This window comes from Pristis pectinata, chromosome 5 (assembly GCF_009764475.1).
Source record: "Pristis pectinata isolate sPriPec2 chromosome 5, sPriPec2.1.pri, whole genome shotgun sequence".
Lineage (NCBI taxonomy): Eukaryota > Metazoa > Chordata > Chondrichthyes > Rhinopristiformes > Pristidae > Pristis > Pristis pectinata.
The window spans coordinates 41,597,504-41,621,505 of NC_067409.1; the positions used below are offsets into that span (position 1 = coordinate 41,597,504).

A 24,002-nucleotide genomic window follows, 5' to 3' on the forward strand; every position below is an offset into this window, starting at 1 on the left:
CAGAAACCACTGTGGTCACATGAGGACATGTAAGCTCTGCACAGACAGCACCCAAAATCAGGATCAAACACAGATCAGGCAGGATCTCTCTCAGATAGAGAATTCTAAAGATTCATAAATTTCAAAAAATGGTTCCCATCTGAGTCCTGAAAGTCAATGCACTCTCCAGCCAGAGTAAACTGCAGCTCAGTTTGATACAACCTTTCCAATCCCCATATGTTCTGCTGCATCAACACATGTACCAATTGGGTTTCAGTGCACTTCAACAATTAAATCTCCACCTATAGCTTCCAATTCCACCCTGAAATGCAAAGTGGGATAAACATGTCTCCTTTTATTAAACTGCAAATGTTAATAATTCACTGAGTTTCCATTGGCCACTGTTAAGCAGTACGTATACCAGAGATTCATGGATTTCCTCCAGAGCAGTGGTTTGTAATTTTAGCACTAATCATGGGCAGTGTAGGAAGGCTGGGAGACCAGCCTCAGACAGCTACACCCAAAAACTATCCTCAGGGTCAGTAGTGCAGCACTTTAAATCAGAACCATTCGTAATTCTGGGGAGTATAGGGGCCGGGGGGGGGGGGGTTGAGGAGGAAGGAGGCGTCACTTTCTTAACAAGAATGCAAAGGTTGCATATACATCTTTGCATCAGACTATGTTTATGCCGTCACTAGGAGGAACAAGGCATGAATGAGGAATTTAGGAATAAAATGACATGAGGGAAATTTTTAAACACATTTGAAGAAGCAAATGAAGATCAAAAAGAATCATCCACCATAATCTCATTCCTACACTGAAATTCACTGGGAACAGTTTCTTCCATTTATAAATTTTTATTTTTCAACACAGTCTTGTTTTGGAACCAAACTATATTTACAATACACAAGGGTGAAGTCCATTCTACAGTTTGCAGTTTGCAAAATAACGTCTTTCTTTACCTGTTCAATACTGGGTTTTTCAAAAGGTGGACTTCCTAATGGTCCTTCCACCACAGGGTTTCCCATTTGTAAAATACATTTTCTCAAAAGCTAAAAATGTAATTAATAATAAGCATGAGTTCAGGAAAGAAAATATACACAAAATATAGGAAACACATCCTCAAACTTATAGAGTCCTTTCAATGTCAGAGTGAATGTGAAATATTCCAAGAAAATATAACCAATGCCAGACCCCCACAGCAAGAATGAGAAAGAAGGAAATTGGAAAGCACAAGAAAACACAAATATCAAACAATATTAATGAAAGCCTTAAAAACAAATTAATACAGTATTAAAATTTTGATTTAGGTATTACCAAGCATTTATTTAGTAAATTTATTGTGTACTGAGCTACTGAACCCTACAGATCAGGAAATCCCAAGTTTGAATCTACACTGTACAGAGTTAAGCATAACGAGTTGTTTGGAAACCAGACTCTTATATCATGCTACAGGTAACTAATGTTGAAGTGCAGTAGTGTGCAACTTCATGTTTGTGTCCTTTGAAAGGCCACAAAATGCCATTTTTGAGTCAATTCTTGTTTAATTATTCTCAGTAATATTTTAAAAATAGAAACATTGAACTGAGGCTATTGATTTTTTTAAAAAATGATTCAAACTAATTTATATCCACCAAAGAACCCATTCTTTTCTCCTTTTAACCTGTCCCTTCTTCACCAATCTCTTGTTCCATTCAAAACATGTTTATCTGGACCCACTTCAGTACCTACATTTCCATTCCTCATTACTTCAATGTCAATTGTCTCCATTTGGCTTTTTCAACCTGAATTATCTCACAGGGAACATGGAAAAATACTTTACTTTTGTTCAAGCTCCAGCCATCAATCAAACATATTACTGTCCTCTGAGGATTCATGTGCAGATTGCATAATGTGGAATAGCAGCCATGTGTAATAGAAGCCATGCATAATAGTAGCCATGCAAGCACAATCCAGTGCTGCAGGTCCAGATTAAATACAGATGCCAAAGGCAAAATATTTTTATGCATGAGAAAAAATTTTCAAGGAACTACTCTAAAATAAATCATGAATAATAAGAGCTAAGTATGGGTGATGAATACTACCACACAGTGGCAATCCAAAGCTCCAAAATTAAATCCAGTGAAATGAAAATCATTTATTTTAAACTGAAAGGCATTGATTTTAAAAGGACCTCAAACAAAATAAACCATTTGTACCACTAATCTGCCATACATAATTTCTCTGGCCAGTGCTGAAAGTAAAAACTGAGCTTTGAAGTCCTAAGTTTAATAGAGCCTTCTCAGGTACAAATAGGAAAAAGTTATAAAAGAAACAATAAATGATTCTTTGCTAAGTTTATATGTTTTATTGAGGAATATGTACTTCTCACACATTTATCACGTTAGTCTGTACAATCAAATTACTGATAAAACTGCAGATAAAAGAACTTTAAAAATATTTTCATATTAGAAGCCCTTTTATTAAAAAAAACTAGCAGTTTCTAATTGCCAGTTTTTGCTCTCCAACTTTTAATTAACATCCATTTTTCATTTGCAATGTTCTGAGATTTTCTTTTACCCATTTGCTGATTGAATTATAACTTTTTGCTCAATTTCCATTCCCTAATCTTAACCCATTTGCCTTTTGCCCTTCTAATTTTTTTCACCTTATTTATAATTTTCTCTGCACCCTCACTCACATTGCATAGCTTTTCAAGGCTGTAATACTTGTCCCTTAGGCCCAGTCTTGTCAAGGTACTTTGTTTAAAGCAGCTAAACAATTGTTTTAATTTTGAACTCACTCATTTCACTTTCATATCAAGTAAAAAAAAATATTCATTGTCTTCTGTCAAAATAAAATTATCAGTTATATACCTCAGCCATAGAAAACAATTAAAGATCAGTTTTTGGATCTGACATTACAGTTGAGGACATGATAAATGAATTAGAAATACTGGGGAACCAATAGCCTGATGAGAGGTATGGATTTAAGTAATTACTATTAATAAAAGGAAAATTATAGAGAACTTAATGACTAAAACTGACAAATTCCATGGATTGATGCCTACAACTTAGTGTTCTGTGTGGTAATAGTAAATGCCTTACTGGCTTTCCTCCAAAATTACATAGATTCTGGAATGATTCAAGTGGATTGGAATGTAGCAAATGTAACATCTGCATTGAAGGAAGGAGGTAGGGAGAGCATTGAGGATTTAAGACTAATTAGCCTGACATATGAACCTAGAGAGAAATTGCTGGAACTCATTATTAATGGATGTCATAACGGGCATTCTAGAAAATTGTGCCTTAATAAAAGGAAGAAATTGTTTGATAAATCTGATTGTGTTTGTCAGGATGTAGCTAACAGAGCTTGAAAATGGGGTATCAGTGGATATGGCATATCTGAGTCTCAAAAGGTATTTGCTAAAGTGACACACAAAAGATTAGTTTGCAAAATAAATGTTGATAAGTTTGGGGGTAATATATTAGCAAAGAAGATGAAATGTTAAGCAGCATGGTGAGACTGATAAATTTTGGGGCATTAAGGAAGTCAAGTGAATCGGGGACCTTAGCCATCTCCACCCCTGCTACAACTAATCCCCTCTCCCCCAATCTATGTCTTTTTCATTCCACACCCAACAACTCCGGTGCATTTCTGTCTATCCTCCCTTCTTCCATTAACTTCGCCTTGAACAAAATTGTGCTGCCTGTTTAATAACACACACTGAGACCTACTCACTCATCTCTTGTATTCACGTACCTATATTGATTTCTGATCCTCTAACACCTTAAAACATCAGATTCTTATTCTTACTTATAAATGCCTTCATAGCGTTACCTTCTTTAGTTGTATACCCCTCTGAGATCACTGCATTCTTCCCAACTCTAGTCTTCTGTGTATTTCCCACTAATTTTTCCTACATAATTAGGTGCAAGAGGAACTGAGAACCAGCGGAGGAAAGAAGAAGAGCTGGCAACTAATATAAGTAAAATAAATATAAAGAAATTATAGACAACAATTGCCTGTAGGTCTGAAGTTGTAGATCAAAGTAACTATATGTAATTGAAATAAAATTTACTGCAGTGCCACTTAATGCAACATACCTGGAAGGAAGGGCACGTGGGTGCAAAAGAGTTTGATTTATGATTGGGCAGATCAAAAGGCAAGTTTAATAACAACCTTAAAATTGACAGTAATATCTCAGCCACGAAGAATGGCGTTACCTAAAATAATCTCATTTTGTGATGGTTAGGTAACAGACACATAATATTTAAATAGAATGTATGTAAATGCACAAACAATCCATGAAATATACCACTCAAACCACATTCAGTTTCTGTGGCACTGCTTTTGGGGAGTCCAGATGAGTTACTGTCTTCAAATAAACTAGGGTCCAAGGGCAGGGGATTATTGGTTCATCATAGGTTAAGATAATTCAATTCCCAATATAAAAACATGCAATCTTTCCTTATGTTTATAAATTTCTACATTCATAATCAAAATGGAAAGTGCCAATTTTAATGTGTGATTATACTTTACCAAGCGTTATACTGGGAGATAGAAAAATAACATTGTGATAGATTTAAATAATTTGTTGTCATCATAAGTTTTTATTGAAAAGTTGGTGGGAGAATTATTGATGCTCAGTATGACTAAGACGCACGTGCACACACATGCGAGTACCCATACACAGGTCATCCCCAGGCTACAGCACGTTCTATTTCTATTTAACAACCTGAACAGTTCACAGGTCTGAAATGCAGCTATGAACCACATGGCAGAAGATAGCTTCAGCCCCACAGCAGTTGGCAAATACCCCTGGTCTCCCAAACACTTGTTCATAATGTACTAGCTGTACATAATTTGGGTGTTCGTAAGTTGGGGAGGACCTGTACTTGTGCAGCATTCTGAACTCTGGAAAATCAGATGAATTTGTGTTGACAAGTTCTGTCACAATATATTCTGTTATATAATCATCTACTGCAAAGTAAATGAACAATGAAAGAAGCTGCAGGAAGATGACAACAGACAGGTTCCTGGGTGGGGAACTATAAGGTTTGCCACTCCAAGTTGTAAACATACTTAACTTTATTTGTTGTATGTTAATTCTAAGTTAAACATATTTAAAGAAAGAAGTGGAGCTTGTGGTTTGCTTCTGAATAAAGTTCTCAAATGAATATTGTATGGAACTGATTCCTAAATCTAAAATGGCATCTGTAAATATTCTAATTGGTCTCAGTGCCTCCACTGATTCTACAAAAAAAAAGAAAATTATTGTTCACAAATCTGATCATTATCCAAAGATCTGTGCTGAAAACCCGTGTCAAAGTGAGCACTAGTTAAGCGTACGTGATAAAACAAATTACCGGATTATATAAACCATCTATAGAACAGTACTCAAGCATAGAAATGCATGAAATTCTATTATACATAAATTTATAAAAACACCTAACTTGCATTCAGAACACAAGATTCTGTTTTCTCTATATCGCATTTGTTTTTCCACCAGCTTCCATTGTCTTAAGAAATTTTCTAGTACAAATTATTTATTAATTATCCTTTCCACAGGTTTGAAATAATTTAAAACAATTTCCTGATGTTTTTCACAATATTTCAACTGAAGACTAGTCCTGCCCACAAAAAGGGGCACAGCCCCAGAGCAAACCAATCATCAAGGCACGTTATCAAGCGGTAGAGACTGTTAAAAATGGTTTTGATAAAATCTATTTACAACTGTATTAATAAAATTGCACCAGGATGCAATTTATGTCATCAAGGAGTATATTTTAATGCAAAAATGTTCAAATGATGTTATGAAAAGCTACCCTCACTGGGCTGATTTGTGGAAGAATTTTCAAAATGGGTTTTAAGTACAATTAAATTTGGGAGAAAGTAATTTTGAAAATAATTTTCAACTAAACTGCAATACCTGCTTAAGTGGAAATCCCTCCCCATGTGCACCAAGATTAAATGTGGGTTGTGGCAGATCATAATTACATTAAATCATTCTGTATATACACTGCTCTTTTTCTATCTTATACCATAACTATTTATTCCAATGAGCTTCAAAATGTTCTTGTGTGGATTCAGATCCTGCAAGGACAGGACAGAGCCTTATAATGATTGTAAATGCATTTGAGTGCATATTATTAAAATTGGCATCAAACATACTATTACCATGCACGTGGCTAGAGTTTGTGCTACTGTGAATTCCATTTAGTGCCAATTATTTAATAGCTTGTGCAGTATACATTTCAAATAAAAGCAGTGCTTATTTGTCAAAGATTCAAAATGAATAGGATGGTGAAAAGTTATCTATCCTTATACCTACTTTGAACAAGTAAAAGTAAACTTGTTTTGTGTCTGCATCTTCTTCTTTGTGGACACAGGTAAATAAGTATTCCACATCCAGTACTATTCCAAGAAGCCTGTTCATTTCTTCCTCTGATACACTTTCCAAGTGAGAAACATGATCAGCTAAAAAATAATAAAGAAAATTGTTTTGGTTTCAGATTTCAGCTTTAACAGAATAAATTAAATGTTAAAATACTGGCTGTGCAAATCCTCCACACCTCCAAAAAAATCACCACCCAATTCAAAAACATTATGCAAATCATGTTAAATATTCTTTAAAAACTTAATTTTTAGCAAAAGGAGTTGCATCTTTAACAACTGAGAATCAGTTTTGTCTTTCCTGTGTAAAACAGTTTTGTTCTGGTTTAGACCCTTTAGGCTCTCAAGTGTTACAAGCATGAAACATTTGTGGCTAAGGTTTGTTTGCACGATGACTCAAAACTCTTGACTATCCAGACCACACAATTTGAAGGTATATTTTGCAAACATATTACAATCTTCAATTTTCTTGCCAAATGAATTTATTTCCTTTCAATAAAACATGGAAATAAAAATGCACGATCAAACCCAGCAATATTTAGATTATTGGTCTACCTGCAAAATTATTAAGAGGACGAGAGATAATAAGCAGTCAAAATAGACCAGAAACGCAGATAAAATTTAGTTTCAAAACATGGAGGATTGACCTTCATTTCCCTACCAGCCTGATATTGGCTGCCAGAAAAGCAGCAAAGTAACATAAACTTTGTCCTGAAGAATACCAAGCTGAGTAGAAATCAATTAGGCGTTAACGAGGTCTAAAATTCCTATAGGCAGTAAGTGGGAACTTCATTACAATTTCAAAACAGCAAGGAAAAGCTTCAGAAATAATGACCAGGAAATGGCTTGTAGTAATCTGCCTTTTTGGAGCCTAGTTCAACTGAGGCAAGAAGCCAAGGACTACCAGCTGCTACAACAATACCAGCAACTATCATGCAAAATAGGAAATGCACAAATACAGATGAAACTGTGGTCAGCTAAGGCCTCAAAATTGATTGTAACTACTTGAAGCAGTGTTGGTCTTTGGCATAGAACCATTTTGTTTCCCTTTAATGCTTCCCAGTAAATCCAATTTACAGATTCTGTCTAGCTCTGTAGAGTCAGCAGGATTTTAAGTAAAATTGTGAATTTTGTGTAAACAAAGACTAACCAAGAGGATCTTACACTATCAACATTTGAGCTGCTGGAGATCTTGTAGTTATGGAAACTGGATCAATACTATTTTACATTGAATGATAAAAGAATGATTTGCTTTATAGTTAAAGATATAACTTCTTTAAGTTTTGTTAGGAATATTTAATTTGGCTAAAGTCTAGACCAGTTTAGTATTAAATCACATCCATGTTAATCTGCTGTTTTAACAGCTTGAGGTTCTCCTTGACTAATTAGTGAACATGTGATGGCCTGGTTCACTCAATCTCTGCAGAAAGTTTCAGTCTTGCTTGTTTCTTATCTCTTGATTGAAGGTCAATTTAATAATTTTATCCACACTATCACTTTTCTCCTCCCATCCCTGATGAAGCATTGTGTTACCACATGAATTTAATGCAATAAAGAAAACAACATTCATTGAAATATTAGAGGAAGCTGAAATTTCATCTACATCTTAATTGGGAGTGTAGTTATGATTTCAAACTGATCACAGTCTAAATATTAAGAGATATCTAAATATTAAGAGAAATGGAGGGCTATGTGGGAGGGAAGGCTTAGATAGATCTTAGAGCAGGATAAAATGTCGGCACAACATGGTGGGCCGAAGGGCCTGTACTGTGCTGTAATGTTCTATGTTCTAAAATTTCCACAGGTCAAATGAATAGTGAAGTAAAGTTATGCTTTTCAACTAACATGATATAAAATAAAATCATTTGATGTTAATACTGTACAAAAAGGGAAACTAAAATATGACACCAATGAAAAGAAATGATGAGGTGATAACAAAAAGGAAAATCTCAGAAACCAGATAAGGCCAAGTGATAGGATTAGATAGACATTAAAAGTATTTAAAACTCCAATGTAATGAACAGTACCTATGCACTTATTCTTTGTCTTTTCCCACCAACCATTGGTGCTGCTGCTACTATTATTGGTGATCTCAGGCGATTGGCCACTGGAATTCACATACCGGGTATAATTTGACATTAAAGGCTTACAACAATTATTGCAAGGAAAGAAAAAATAAAGCAGCATGGGTTCTGCTGGTGTTGATTCAGTGACAGAGACTGCCACAGTAAGATAAGATATTTATTTATAAGTCACATGTACATCAAAACACACAGTGAAATGTGTCTTTTTGCATTACTGAAAATGTGCTAGGGGCAGCCCGCAAGTATCACCATGCAGACACGGGGAGAATGTACAAACTCCTTACAGACAGCGGCGGGAATTGAACCCGGGTTGCTGGCGCTATAATAGCATTACGCTAACTGCTACACACCCATGGCACCCAAGATAAGAGTTCTTTATTAGTCACATGTACATCAAAACACACAGTGAAATGCATCTTTTGCGTAGAATGTTCCGGGGGCAGCCCACAAGTGTCGCCACGCTTCCAGTGCCAACAAAGCATGTCCACAACTTCCTAACCAGTACATCTTTGGAATGTGGGAGGAAGCCGGAGTACCCGGAAAAAACCCACACAGTCACGGGGAGAATGTAAAAACTCCTTACAGACAGTGGCCGGAATTGAACCCGGGTCACTGGCACTGTAATAGCATTACGCTAACCGCTACACTACAAATAATTTTTGAACTGAGTGGTGCAGCCACCATGATCTCTTTTCAAATTATTTGTTGTGCTTTGTAATTCATCAAGTTCAGTCAAGAAACATCCAATGGCAAACATACAGTACTTCACATATGATATAGAAACAGAAAATGCGAGAAAAACTCTTATGAAGAGGGAAACAGAGTTTGTGATCACCACCTGGGACATGCTCTCTTCATGTTACTACCATCAGGGAGGAGGGTACAGGAGCCTGAAGACCTACACTCAATGTTTCAGGAACAGCTTCTTTCCCTCTGCCATCAGATTTCTGAACGGTCCATGAACCCATGAACACTACCTCATTATGTCTCTTTTGCTCTATTTATTTACTTTTGTAACTTTTAGTAATTTTTATGTCTTGCACTGTACTGCTGCCGCAAAACAACAAATTTCACAACGTATGTCAGTGATAATAAACCTGATTCTGATTCAGGTTGATGACCTGGCTGTAGTTTTCAGGTCACTGACCTGGAACATTAACTCTGTTTCTCTTTCTCCAGTCAGATATTCCCTGATTGGCTGAGTATTCCCAATGTCTGCAGTACTTTGCTTTTGGGATATGATATTTCACTACCATTTTTCCTATACTTTACAACTTTTGTGGAGACACCCACAATATCCTTGTTGCTCCCTTCATTAAGTAAAACCATCCACCCTGATGAAAAAACAACAAGATGCTGGAGGAAATCAGCAGGCCAGGCAGCATCCATGGAGAAAAGCAGGTGGTCAACATTTCGGGTCAGGACCCTTCTTCAGGACTGAAGATAGGAAAAGGGGAAGCCCAATATATAGGGGGGAAAAGCATAGCAGTGATAGGCAGACAAAAGAGGGGAGGCGGGGTGGGCACAAGCTGCTGATAGGTAGATGCAGGTAAGGGATAGTGATAGGCAGGTATGGGGGAGTGGGGGAGGAGGGGAGGGCAGACCCATCGGGGATGGGTCAAAGGTAAGGAGGCAGGTGGCATGGGGGAAGGGGAGGAAAGGAAAAAGAAAGAGAAAAAATGGCAAGGAGAAAAAAGAGATAGGCTAGGAAAGGGAAGAAGAGGCAAGGTGGAGGGGTAGAGGGTGGTTGGTTTACTTAAACTGGGAGAATTTGATGTTCATGCCATTAGGCTGTAAGGTCCCAAGACGGAAAGTGAGGTGCTGTTCCTCCGGTCTGATCCACCCTAGCAAGATTAGACAGACAATGTGAAAGTGTAATTTGCAAAAAGAAAACATAAATTTTCTCAATCAAAATGTGCAAATTATACAAAAACAGACAGTGCCTGGAAGCACTTGGAAAAGTACAGTCACATCTGTGGAGAGAAAAAAGGGTAGAATTTGTTAAATGCATTATCAAGTCCCGATGGGTTTAACATACCCAGACAAAAGACATATGCTTAAGGAACTGCACGTCATCTTTCATCTAGGTACATTAAAGACTTTGGGGCTTCATATTAAATGTAATTGCAGGTAATCTTTTATTTCTTCTCACTCCACAGATGCGGATTTCTGCCCAATTTGTTTCTTTTTTTTCTTTTTTGTCTCCAACTGCCAGTATTTAAAGTAATTGTTCCCTTGACAACTTTGGTCTGCATCCCATCACAGACATTCCTTTTGTTCTCTCTGCCTGCCCCTCTCAATAACTCAAATCAGCTTGTTTTCTCACTTTGCCAGTTCTGATGAAAGGGATCTGACCATAGTATTTTCTCTGTTTCTCTCCCCAATAATGCTGCATGTTCTGCTCAGTGCTTCCAGCATCTTGTGTTTATTGTTTCAGATTTTCAGCAACTGCTGTATTTTGCTCCAAACGTAAGCTTGAGGAACAGCACTCACCTTCTTTAGAACATAGAACAGTACAGCACAGAACAGGCCCTTTGGCCCACAATGTTGTGCCGACATAGCTGATCCCTCCTACCTACAGATTGCCCATATCCCTCCATTTTCCTCTCATTCATGTGCCCATTCAACGCCCTCTTAAAAGCCCCCAGTGAACAAGATTTCTGGGCATAATGCAGCCTTCTGGACTTAATACCTAATCTACGACATTGGGTAACTTGCCATTCACGTCTGCATTGGAACTGGCCATTTCTGCTGTAAGTCATCCACCTGGGATATTGGCTCAGTATTTATCTCTCTGTGGGCATAGCCTGAGCTGCTGGATATGCCTAATGATCTTGCAGTTCACATCTTTTCACATTCTTTTTCTGTATTCTTACTCTGTAACAGCCCTCATCTCGTAACTTTTGTTCCATTTTTTCTCTAACTACTCCCATTAAACCACTGACTGGATGACCTCTGCAACTTATGCCCTTGGTCACCCTGGCCTCATCCTATTGGAGATATTCCCTTTGTCCTTACCTTCCACCCTCTACCTTCTCCACAACTAAAAGCTAACATGTTTTCTCTCCCAGTCCTGATGAATGCCTTCGATCTGAAATGTTAACTCAGTTTTTTTTCCACAAATGCAGCCTGACCTGCTGGGCATTTTCTATTTTTTTTATTTCGGAATACCAGCATCTGCAGTTGTTTTTTCCGTTTTTATTTAATAGGTTTCTTCTTCATTTTCTCAAGGATATTCAAGTGCTTATTAAGCACTGATGACTGAACATATAAGATAAATACATTTAAAAAGTTTCAAGCTGGAACTCCATTTTTTTTTTAAAAAGATCTTCTTGAATTAACTTCTGATTACTTCAATTTATTCACAGCATGTGGATGCCATTGACTTGCCCAGAATTTACTGTCCTTCCCTAATTGTCCCCTGCACTGTTAGCTTGCTGTGCTAGTCCAGAGGCCTGTTAAGAGTGAACTACGCTGCAGGCTCTGGAATCATATATAGGCCAGACTGGATGAGGACAGCAGATTTCCTTCCTAAAGATCATTAGTGAGTCAGATGCGTTTTTAAACAACAGAATGCTAGTTTTGTCGTCACTTTTACAGATAATAATTTTGTATTCTACATGTAATTTAGCTAATTTAAATTGCCCAGCTGACATAGTAAGATCTTCACTTATGCCTGTGGTAACTAGTGCAGTGATGTAACCACGAAACTAGTTGGTTACATCACCGGACCAACCGACTGGTGTTAGGCCTGGATTATTACATAGACCCCTCATTCCCTTTAATATAACCTTTACTTTTTGCCGAACTTGTTTATACTTTACATCAGATGTTGCCAAATGTACCATCATGGATGATTTTTGGCTGGAGTGTTCTGAATTATCATTTTCGGTACTACACTGTTCACTGAGGAACAACTTCACTGAAAGGAAAGATCAGAGAAATTTAAGGCAGTTACAACCTTTGAGTAAAAACAATTTTCACTAAATTAGGTGTGACAACAATGAGAATTTCACTCCAGTTCACCCCAAAATACATCTATTTCATACACTTAAAAAAAAATCAAAATCTATTGAATTTAGAGAGCACAGAAAATCCACAAAAAGAGGTCAGCAACAACAATATACATCTCCACTTTTGTGCTTTCAAAAATACAACTGCACTAGCTCCAACTCTGGCAGACTTTCCACTGAAAAATACAGTCTTCTGGCTTGAAATAGTGGTGAACTTTCTATTGATAATGATAAACTAAAGAATTGTTAATGTGAAATTCTCCGATCATTGTCTGACTTCAAAGTTAGACTGCACTTTACATTCTCGGCCAGAAAGTGTGCAGGAGGAAATCCGTACCTACCTAGGGTATGGCCACAGCTCCGGCATGGTTCTTCTGTGAGACTGACAGCTGACTGTTGGAAGTTTACTCTCGGAGGAGCGGGAGGGGGGTTAGGATTCTTCCAGCCATTGCATTTACAGGATTCTTCAGCCTAAAGAGATTAGGAACATATGACATTCATATGGCAGACACAACAGATCCTCTGTGGTGTCTTAATGCTGTATTTAAATGTTGCATTCACTAAATCTGATAAAATAATATGACTAATACATAGATATTCATAACTAGTTATAATCCTGCTGGAGATGAAAAAAAATCAGAGTTCCTTAAGAATGTAACTGCTTATAATTTTATTTAATTTCACTGAAACTGACATGGCGTCTCTATGCTGTCTAAATGATATGTAGTTACAAAATTACTTTTATTCCCCTCTTCCCCCATTCCACATTCTGTTTATAGTCCACCCAAAAGCTCCTGCTTTCTTTGAGAAAGTATCTTTGATTAAGGTTTTGCCTGTGTTTGGAATCTTATTTTTATTCCTGATAAGGGAAGAATGCTCACCATAGTTTCCTTTCCAGTCTGTTCCTGTTACCTCACACTTTGCAATGGAACACCTGTCACCTATATTTGTGTGCGTACATTTCAGAAAATAAAGCCGATGGCTACTCGGATGTCCATCATCTCAGCCTACCTTATTGAAAAAAATAGTCCTTAAGACTGTTGTAAATTAATTACAGGCACATTACAAATATCGCTGGAGGATATATGTTTTCATTCAGCAGACCACACATTAAGAAACTTAATCAACTGGAAGACACTAGCAGGTTTAGTTCCACATTTCTGTCGGAAATTAAAATTACTACAATTATCCCCTACATTTCTTTGGCAGTGCGACAGTGTCAAAAGTCAAATTGAAATAAAAAGTTCCTCACTCTCATTATTTACGCTACATAACCCATCACAGTGTTCCACGCTGCTCTGGGAGAGAATTACACGATCATGACATTATGCTCCTAAAATAAAACTGTCATCAGTTTCAGAAAATGACACAGCATGTAGCGATCCTAACATTGTTTACAACACATAAGCGCCAGACAGAGAAACAAACCCGCCCCCTGTTGGAAAACAATCCAACCTGACACATATACGGTCAAAACAAAATTAATTCTGACATGTCACTTCATTCGAAAGCTTCTTTTAAAAACGAGTTAGTTTGATTAGTGCGAATGCGCGGACCCGGTATTACTTCGCCCCTTCTTGGAGTTGGGGGCTCCTGTCGCTACCTTGCAAGCAGAGTAGACGCCGAGTTTCTCCAGTTTCTTTGTCCGGGGATAGCTGCGGAGCTGCGCCTTCCTCAGCGCGATCCTCTCCCGCTGCTGCTGCTGGCTGCCCGAGCCAGCGGAGCGGCCGCTCTCCGCAGCCGCAGCGCAGCCCAGCAGCGGCACGGACGCGGGCGCAGCCAGGGAGACCGACACGGGCGGCGCTGAGTCCGAGACACTGCTGCTGCCCGCTCCAAAACACACAGCCGGGGATCCCTGCTGGAGCCCGCCCGCTCCCCCGCCAACGCCGCTCTCCGCCATGGCTCCCAGCCGCTCTGTACGTGCAGAGCAGTATTGTGCTTTTTTTTAAGGAAGTGATCCGCGCTGGAATGGTGACCACAGCCGTGGTGGCAGCTCACTCCCCTACATTCTCCTCAGAGCTGGTAGCACCCCGCCAGGGGCGGTGCAGAGTACAAGCTGTCACACAGGCGCACACCAGATCATTTCCCATTTATGTTTGACTATTTATTACAAGAAGAAGAAACAAATTGCCCCCATACATAAAAAGCTACACAGTGAAACACAAAAGATAATGAAAATCAAGGGTAAGTTTAACATTTATATTCTTTTACACAGCTCCAGGAAGCAGCAGGCCAAACCTAGATCGGTTTACACTGTTGCCCCATGTTTTGCTGTAACTAAAGTCAGTTCTTTACCAATTCATCTTCCACCAGCTCAAAATTGCGTTCCTCCATCCCCAGGTTGTTTGTAGTCCACATTTTACTAAAAAGTCTTGTATTTATATAGAGCCCTTTGCAACCTCATATATTGGAGGTGAATCTACTGGAGTTCTTTGAGAATGTGACAAAAAAATAGGGGAAAGCCAGTAGACGTGGTGTTTTTAGATTTTCAGAGTGCTTTGAAATAAGGTCCCACACAGGTTGTTCAATAAGGTATATGAATTTGAGGGATAACGTACCAGTTGGATTGAGAACTGGTTAACAGAAAGCCAAGAGTAGGAATAATTTTTTTCTAAGGCCGATAGGCTGTGATAAATGGGGGACCAGTTGGACTCCAGGTATTCACGATCTGCATCAACGATTTGTTTGAGGGAACTCTATGTCATGTTTCTAAGTTTGTTGATGATGCAGGATTGTGAGTAGTGAAGAGGATGCAAAGAAGCTTTAGAGGGGACAGAAGCAAGCTAAGTCAGTGATTGAGAACATGGCAGATAGAATGTCATGTGGAAAAATGCGATGTTATTCATTTCCGCGCACAAAACAGAGAAGCAGAGTATATTTTAAATGGTGACGGACTGGGAAATACTCATATTTAATAGGGCCTGGATATCTTTGAACATGAATCATAGAAAGATAATATGCAGGTGAAACAGGCAATTAGGAAAGTAACTAGTATATTTGCCTTTATTGCATGAGAATTTGAGTATAGGAGTAAAGATGTCTTACTACAATCATATATGACCTTGGGACCTAGAGCAGTCTATATAGTTTAGGTCTCCTGACCTAAAGGATATACTTGTCACAGAGGAAGTGTACTTAAGATTCAGTAGACTGATTCCTGGGATGGCAGGCCTACTGTATGAGGAGAGATTAAGTCCACTCAGTCTGTATTCTCTGGAGTTTAGAAGAATGACAGCTGATGTCATTGAAACTTACAAAGTTCTTACACAGCTTGATAGAGGGAATGCAGGAAGATTATTTCCCTGGCTGAGGAATCTACAATCAGGGATTGCAAGCTGAGAATAAAGGCCATTTAGGACTAAAATGAGAAGAATTTCTTTTCACTCTGAGGGCAGTGAAATGACCCTGGTAATAGTGATGCCTAGAGCCAGACCCTTGTCATTATAGTTGTGCTTATTCATGACTGGTGCATTTCTGTTGACCGAATAATAATATGGAGGAATAAATAATAATATGGAGGAATAATATAACTTTAAAATGATAAAAGCAAAAACTGCAGATGCTTGAAATCTGATAATAACTCAGGAAATACTCAGTAAGCCAGAGAGGATCTCTCTGCTGATGCTGCCTGATCTGCTGAATACATCTAACTTATTTTTAAAAATGTTCTCTACAAAATGACCCTGGTAATCTGATGTTTAGAGCCCACCTCTTGTTATAATAGTTGTGTTTATCCATGAATGGGGCACTAAGTCACCAGGTTGGAGGTTAGATTCAAACAAGATTAGATCCCAGTGAATCAAACGGAATTGGACAAACATCAGGCAACTCTTAGGGTTTTCAGATCTGGACATCCAAATTAATTCATGATTTAACGTGATGGAGTTGCATAGGTTGCCGGTTCACTGACATAACCATAGTACCACTGTGGTCTCTAATCCCAAGACTTTTCCATACTCCCTTATGTTGATTATAATGTAGCAGCTATTATCATTTATCATAAGCTGTATATTCTATGTTTGAAGCCACTACACAAGACTACATGCCTGCTAAGTAGCACATACAGCAAGCAACAGACAGAAGTTAAAAAATAACTTACAACCATTGAATCACATCAAAGCTCTGCAGTACTGCCATATATCTAGTTGTCAATGGCAGTGGACAACTAAATAGCTAATGGGAGAAAGAGGCATCCCTATCTTCAACAATAGCAGGGCCAAGCATGTGAGTACTAAAGCCAAAGATTAAGCGTCCACCACGATGCACTACCAAGGGTAGCATGGTGGCACAACAGTTAATGCTGCTGCCTCTCAGCTCCAAGGACCCAGGTTCAATATAAACCTCCACATGGACTTTGCATGTTCTCTCCATTACAAGTAGGCTTTTGCTGGGTGCTCTGATTTCCTTCCATATCCCAAAGGCATGCTGGTGAGTTATTTGGCTACTGCAAATTATCCCTGTTGATTATCCCTGTCAGCAAATTATTCCTGTTGAGCCAAAGGGACGTTGATGAGCACACGAGCTAGAATGGATTGCGGGGCTGCAGGGAAGGGGAATGGACAGATGAGATTGCTCTGCTGGGAGTTGGATGGGCCCAACAGGCTGAATGGCTTCCTTTGATATCGTAATAAGTAAATAAACAGCAAGTGGGTGATCTACCTCAAATTCCTCCCGAGATCCCTACCACCATGCAAGCAGATATGATAGCAAAGTTTACAAAACATTTAGACAGACACATGGACAGGCAGGGAATTGAGGAATATAGACCAAGTGCAGGCAGAAGTGCTGCTTAAATTGGCATCATGATCGGCACAGACATTGTGGGCCAAAGGGCCTGTTCCTGTGCTGTACGGTTGTATGTTGTATGTTCTATGTAATTCTGGTTAGTGATATGCAGATTTTAGGTCCTGCTTAGAAAATACATGTAGGCTGGTTACCTCCGTGATTTGATCCATTAGACCATTATGATATCCATGCTTAATTGCTATACAACATTCAATCATGGAAGCTTACACCTGAAGAAGACCCTGCAGCCCATTATGTCTCAATCAGTTGTATGCTTCTTGTATTTCATCAAAAAGTACATATCATTTTGTTCCTTGGATTGCTAAATTTGATCGCCCTTAAAACAGAGGTGAGGATTGCAAAGCATGAATAATACATTCCACTTGTTTTAAATGCAAACAGTACAGCAACTGGCTGCTCTATGTAACGATGCTTAGCTATACTGTTCATTGACTGCTTCAGCCAGGACAAATATTGAGTTGCTGCCACCATTTAAAGATATTCTTAAATACGTGCATTATGGCTGAGGCTGATGCAGTAACAGGTGATCTACAATCACACACTGTAAGAATGGCACAACAACAGAGCAACAGGCTTCACTGTTGTTGAATGCTGTACTGGGGGCCTGGTGCAGAAGATGGAGAGCAGATGTGTTCTACTCACGGGGTACAAAACGCAGTAGCAGCATTTAGCTGTGTCAGATAATGCCAGAGTCAAATCCTGAGGATCTGTAAGAGTGCCACAAAATGTTCAATGACTTCATGGTTAAGGTCAGCGAATGCATTCATGGCTGTCTCATCTGCAACATCACTAGCTCAAACATTGATCAAAACACTGCACCCTCATCACTCATCTACCAACAATCTATTAATTAAGACTCGTATTTAAAATGCTTAGATTCACCTCACCCAATGATGCAAGCACTCCCTGCTATGCAATCTCCTAGTGTACTGAGATAATATTGAAGATTATGAGTTTGTTGGTTGGTCCAGGCACTGTCAGGAGGCTACAGAAATACATGGTCTGGATGGGATAAAGGCAGATCCATAAGAAAAGTGAAATTTTAACTGTGGGGTTAGAAAAAGACTCGCTAGGTGGAAGAGTGATTACTGTACTTAAACTAGGCAGGATTTGGCTGTTGTTTTTATTGAATACACTCAGACCTTTGACACTCAGAGGCACAAACTCATAATGAAGGAGTTGTGCCACATAAGCATCAAAAAGCACTTTATGGACCTTTTATAGATCTGTATTCTGATACATTTACAGGAAATTTAACTCTATATTTATAAAAAAGAGGGATTAATCAGAGATCCACTTTCTGAATAAAGAGGGTTGTGGTTTTTATATGGAGGAACATAATTTTAGTTGCACTGCTTTTTCCTTTGTTGAGGATGTTGCACTTGTTTTTCATGATCCCCTAATTTTATAATTCATTAGTTTTATACAAGATGGTGCAGAATGCCTTGCTTTGACTAGTTGAATGTATTGGGCATGACATTAAGATAATATGACATCTATCCACCTGTGTCAACAATAGACTCTTGCACTCAAGAGCTAGAGATGGGGGACTTGGTCGACCAACAATGGAAATCCAAATTCCAATCATGGTCATTAGGAAGCTTAAGAGCTTTGAAAAGGTCTCCCACTCTTTCAATTATACTGGTAATAACTTAGATATAATTATTGCAAGTATGAGTGTCTGAAGTTTTATTTTTAAATGGCAGTAGGGACATTATTGAGAACAGTGGCAATAGATAGTGAATCCCCCATTAAGGATATTAATTGGCATAAAAACAAATACAAAGCCTGGGCCAAACTTCCTGATCAGAGTGGGATTTCATATTTTAAAATTGATAACATTTCCAACGATTGGCTTAGGGGTTATGTCCCCTTTAGGCAATCAAATTTTATTAATATTATGCTTTTATGAACAAATACCTACCCAGTTAAATGTAGCCTTATGATGAGTAAGCCTGAGTTGGATAGAACCTTTCAGGCTGTAGAATGGTGAATAAAGTGATTCACCATGTTTCCACATCTTGCTTAGCTCTTAAAGGTGTTAGAATTAAGAAATATGATTGAGTCTTAGAATTATTATGTACAAAGGCCGGCCAATACAGATGGATGGTGTTCAAGGAGCCTAGATTTGTCAGTGGTAATGGAAGAATGTGGACTCTGGATGCCATTTTTAGAAATTTCTGCATCAATGTACATTATGATTGGATTCAAGGACAATGATGGATCCCAAGGGCAAATGCATAATGAAAAATCAAGGAAGCATGCTCACCTCGAGGCTCATACTGCAGAACAGTTTAGCATCTCTCAAGTTGGATTTTTCTGCTTTGTTTTTGGTGCAAGAGGGAGATGACTCTCATGAGCTTTTCCTCCCTCACCCCCAGGGTTAAATTAACTGGAGCTGTTGATATTTGCAATCCCTTATGGACTACTGAAATGTTGCATGTCTAAGTTTTATCACGTGTTATCATTTGTATTGTTCAAAATGATGTAAAGTTGATTTTTTTTTTATGTTTCAACACTTAAGATGATGTTACCTAATATTAAAACTGGCCATCAGTCCAAACCTTGCCTTGATTTCCATGGTTGCAGCTCTCCACACTGGTGTTTCATGCTTCACATTCTGTTTCTGGCATAAGACTGGCTAGGTAAAGCAGTCGATGAGCTAATTATATACTCAAAACAGGTAGCATGTGGTGTGCTGTGTACAAAAACATATCCCTTCGATACTTGAAAAGTCCAAGCTGATCAGGAGATGGTTCAGTAGGAAGAAAATAAAGATGAAGGCACACCATCACAGCCACCAGCTCAGGTATTAAGACACTGCTCATAATGCAGGAGTAAGTTTGGAGGCAGGATCAAGACGTGGTGAATACAGGCTTGTATCCATGGCAAGAAGAAGGGGAACAAATAGTTTTGATGCCAGCTCCAGTCATTGTATATGCCAAGGCAGTAAATAACTTGTGGAGAAGCTTTCAATACCATCAACAATTTGTGTCAGCCATGAAGTTACTATTCATACTGCCAACATTCACATCCAGATTGTTAATGTATACAACAAATAGCAAGGGACCTAGCAACAATCCCCATGGTACACCATTAGTTGCAGCCTTCCAATTGTAAAAACAATCCTTAACCATCAACCTCTGCCTCCTATCGCCAAACCATTTTTGGATCCAATTTACTCTGGATCCTATAGGCTCTTACCATTTGGATCAGTCTTCCAAATTTGACCTTGTCAAAGGCCTTACTGGAGTCCATTTAGGTTACATCAACCACAGCTCCCTCACTGACATACTTATTACCTCATCAAAAATTCAATCCAATTAGTCAGGCAGCATTTCCCCTTAACAAAGCCATGCTGACTATCCTCGATAAATCCTTGTAAAGTGCAGATTAATCCTGTCCTTAAGAATTTTTTTCAGTAATTTCCCTACTACTGTTTGAATATTCTTCCATGTGGGAATTATAAATAGTGAAGTTACTGAGAAACATAATAGAGAAAATTTAATAATATTGGAAACTAAAAGTACTCCAAAAATACATCGATGAAGAAGTTCCAAGATTTTCATATGTGGAGCTCTTGGGCTTTCCCTAGAGCTCTTCCTTTATATGCTTCAACAGGAGGCTGGCCTAAGTAATGATGAGACCCTGAGAAGACAATCAAAACTAGAGCATCAATTTTCTTTCTTTAAAGTGGTACACAGCAATCTTTGCAGCAGTTGTGCCTTTCTTAACATGAATTTTGTCCTCTGTATAATTAGGGTGCAATGCCACTTTAGGTTTGGAATATCCAAGGGAATGGAACCAGAGAAGCCTGTCAAAAATAAACATCATTTTGCTTCTGTGGGCACCAATGAAGCAGCGATATTGCTTCTCTGGGACTGCACTACTCATTGCAATAGTGTGCTCACAGAGAACTTTACTCCCAGTTGTCACTGCTCAATCTTAATTCCTCGATCTGATTAGTAAAACTGATGATATGTCATCCTACAATTCACCTGCCAAGTCTGTGTATCAGAAATGGTAATATGTGCCCATTAATGAAGTCATCCTACAGGCTACTTTTCCCAAGTTCTGCCATACATAAAATAAATGGTGGGAGTGTGGCTTTTATCCCCAGTTACCATATTCATAATAGTCTTAACCTTTCATCTTCAGCAGTTTCCCCAGTCTCTTAGTACAATCACAAAGCCATTTCTCTCTACCTACTCATTAATTAGTATCCTTTATTGCACATCAATAAAGAAATTTATCTTGGCATTTGCAATGAACATTCAGTACTGCACTGGCTGCACGGTATTTATCTGCAAACATTGGTACTGGAATACAGTGCGTAGCCACTAGCATAATGCATATTTTGTGCAGGTTATAAAATGCGGAAACACATGGATGTGCCTCGTCCGACTACTGTCTACCCGAGGAGTAGAAACAAGTGTACTTCAGCCATGTGCCATGGTGAATTCAACAGGCAGTGAATACTCACATACGTGTTAGAGCCCAAAGACTAATCTCTTCCTTTCTTTTGTCCGTCTGAATATACGAACATCCAAAGTTCTCAGCTGTGCCAAGTTGACCTGGTGCTGCTTCTTTTAAAATTGGTAAAGGTACTCTTAAATATCAATGAATAAATACAATGAATCTTGAAATTGTTTTTGGTCTTTCTGTAATAAATCTAGTTGAGTGCTCCGCTAATTTTTTGAACAATGCTGCATGAGACGCACTCATCTATGTTTTTTTCCTCTGATAGGCTGACGTGAACCTCCTCCCCTCCCCCCTCCCCGCAAATTTCATTTCTTCTTACTTGTCTCTGCACGCTATTTCTGCGCTTCCTTCATATTCCTGTCATCTTAATCTTCCACCTGTGTCGATCGTAGCGCGACTTCATTATACTGCTACCCGCTCACAGCTTGCCGCTCCACGCGAAAGGCATGTCCAGCCACCGCACCTTCGTGACGCGCTCACCAGTCAAAATAAACGACGTGCGTCACCACAAGGCGCTACAGCGCTCTTACTGGCGCGCTGCTCACACCGCACTCCTCCCCTTCCACCGCTGCCTTCTCAGAGGTGGACCGCGCAGAAGCTGGAAAAGTCGTGGCGGATGTCAATCGGGACATTTACCTCTAGGACGCCCGGCGTGTGTGATGAAGCAGCCCTGGATCCAAATCTAACCTTTTAAGATCACTGCAGATGCTGGACATCTGAAATAAAAACAGAAAATGCTGCTGTTTCCAGCATTTTCTGTTTCTATTCTGGATGCAAAACATTCTTCTGCGTTTTTCCGGGACAGATATGTTCTTTGAAAATCCGAGGCGGAGAATGCTTTGGTGGGGTGTTTGGGGCTGTTGCCGTCGCTGGAGCAAGATGGCGGGACTGGTCGTAGAATGTCTGCGGGGCAGTTCCCTTCCAAAGCTCTGTGGGTTCGGCTTCTAGAACCGCTGACAATAGCCTGACGTTCCGACCAGGCCCGCCCGTATGTCGCCGCGTTCCATCGGCTGCTCATAGCGACGGAACATTCGCCTGAGAATACCAGCGCCCATCACCGCCTCCTGAACACAAACTGAAGCAAGTGAGGACAGCCCAGATAGTAGCTCGCAAGTAGCTGAAACATTGTGTGTTACAACGCCTTTAACAAAAAAAAAACAAAATCAGGCTGGTCGTGATGATTTGCTCGGAATTTTGTCCATGAGTCGCCGGCGCATATTTTTGATGCCGCTGTGCAATGTAGCAAAGTTGAGTTAAGGCGGTGCTGCGTTTGTCCCAGGCGCAAGCAGAAAGTGTGCTGAGTGGGCAGCTGGTAGAGTTGTGGAACCTTCTTAGGCTGTGGCTCAGGAGGAGGGCTTGCTTCCGCTCTGATTTCGTTGATTTTTGAGATGTTTGTGGAAGCCAGTATGGGAAACCCCAGACTCTTCCACGAATGGGGCGATAGGAGCCTGGAGAGACCGGCGGGTCAAGTCGAGTTATACTTTATTGTCATTCACCCATATGCTATAAAAACACATGGAGGAACGAAATGTCGTTTCCTCCAGACTCTCACAACAGAGGACATACATAGAACAGAGGACATAGAATAAATGCAGACGAAAAAATTTTGCAAGTACAAATAGTGCAAAAAACGTTATATACAGAATACAAAATTAGTGCAGGGTTAGCGCAAAACCGAGTTGGACGAAAAAAAAACAGAACTCAGTGTGTTGCACTAAATGTATAAACATGTTCAGCAGCAGCCAAAGTTCTTGTACACTGTTGTGCAAACCAGGGCTTTTGACACGGCATTTGTCTGAAACTGCCTCCAGGGTATTCAGGAGCCTGACAGCCTGGGGGGAAAAACTGTTGCACAATCTAGTACTTCTGGCCCGGATGCTCCGGTACTGCTTGCCAGACAGCAGTGAGACAAATAGGTCATGGGAGGGATGAGAGGGGTCATCTATGATTCTGCAGACTTTGCTTGTGCATCGTGTGTTGTAGATATCCAAAATGGAGGGAAGAAGTACTCCAATGATCTTTCCAGCTGTACTCGCAATTTTCTGCAAAGTCTTACGGTCAGAGATGTTACAGTTACTGTACCAGGCAGAGATGCAGCTGGTCAGGACACTCTCAATGGTACCCCTGTAGAATGTGGTGAGGGTGGGGGAGGGCAGGTCGGCAGTTTTGTGAGGTGGTCTACCCCTGCTCTTTATGCAGGGTTTCTATGACTCCTGATGCATGAACTCGAGGCTATTGATACCATCCTGAACGCTCCTCCACT

The 24,002-nt window shown here is 39.5% G+C and overlaps 1 protein-coding gene across 5 annotated transcripts in view; it reads right to left on the reverse strand.

Annotated features, from left to right (window-relative positions):
- The window catches only part of kat2b (K(lysine) acetyltransferase 2B), a 62,357-nt gene extending 40,163 nt beyond the window's left edge, over positions 1–22,194 (reverse strand). For 2 of the 5 annotated variants that reach the window (XR_007956392.1, XM_052016578.1), the window contains exons 1-4: positions 14,055–14,422; positions 12,793–12,922; positions 6,293–6,438; positions 942–1,031 (exon numbers count right to left, since the gene is read on the reverse strand). Coding sequence is in view for 4 of the 5 variants with exons in the window: in XM_052016578.1 (XP_051872538.1) it covers positions 942–1,031; positions 6,293–6,438; positions 12,793–12,922; positions 14,055–14,351 (663 nt within the window). In the remaining variant the exon portion in view is untranslated. Of the gene's footprint in view, positions 1–941; positions 1,032–6,292; positions 6,439–12,792; positions 12,923–14,054; positions 14,465–22,058 lie in introns of those variants that run through there. The other 3 variants (XM_052016579.1, XM_052016577.1, XM_052016581.1) reach the window with 3 other exon arrangements.
- Positions 22,195–24,002: the final 1,808 nt, after the last annotated feature.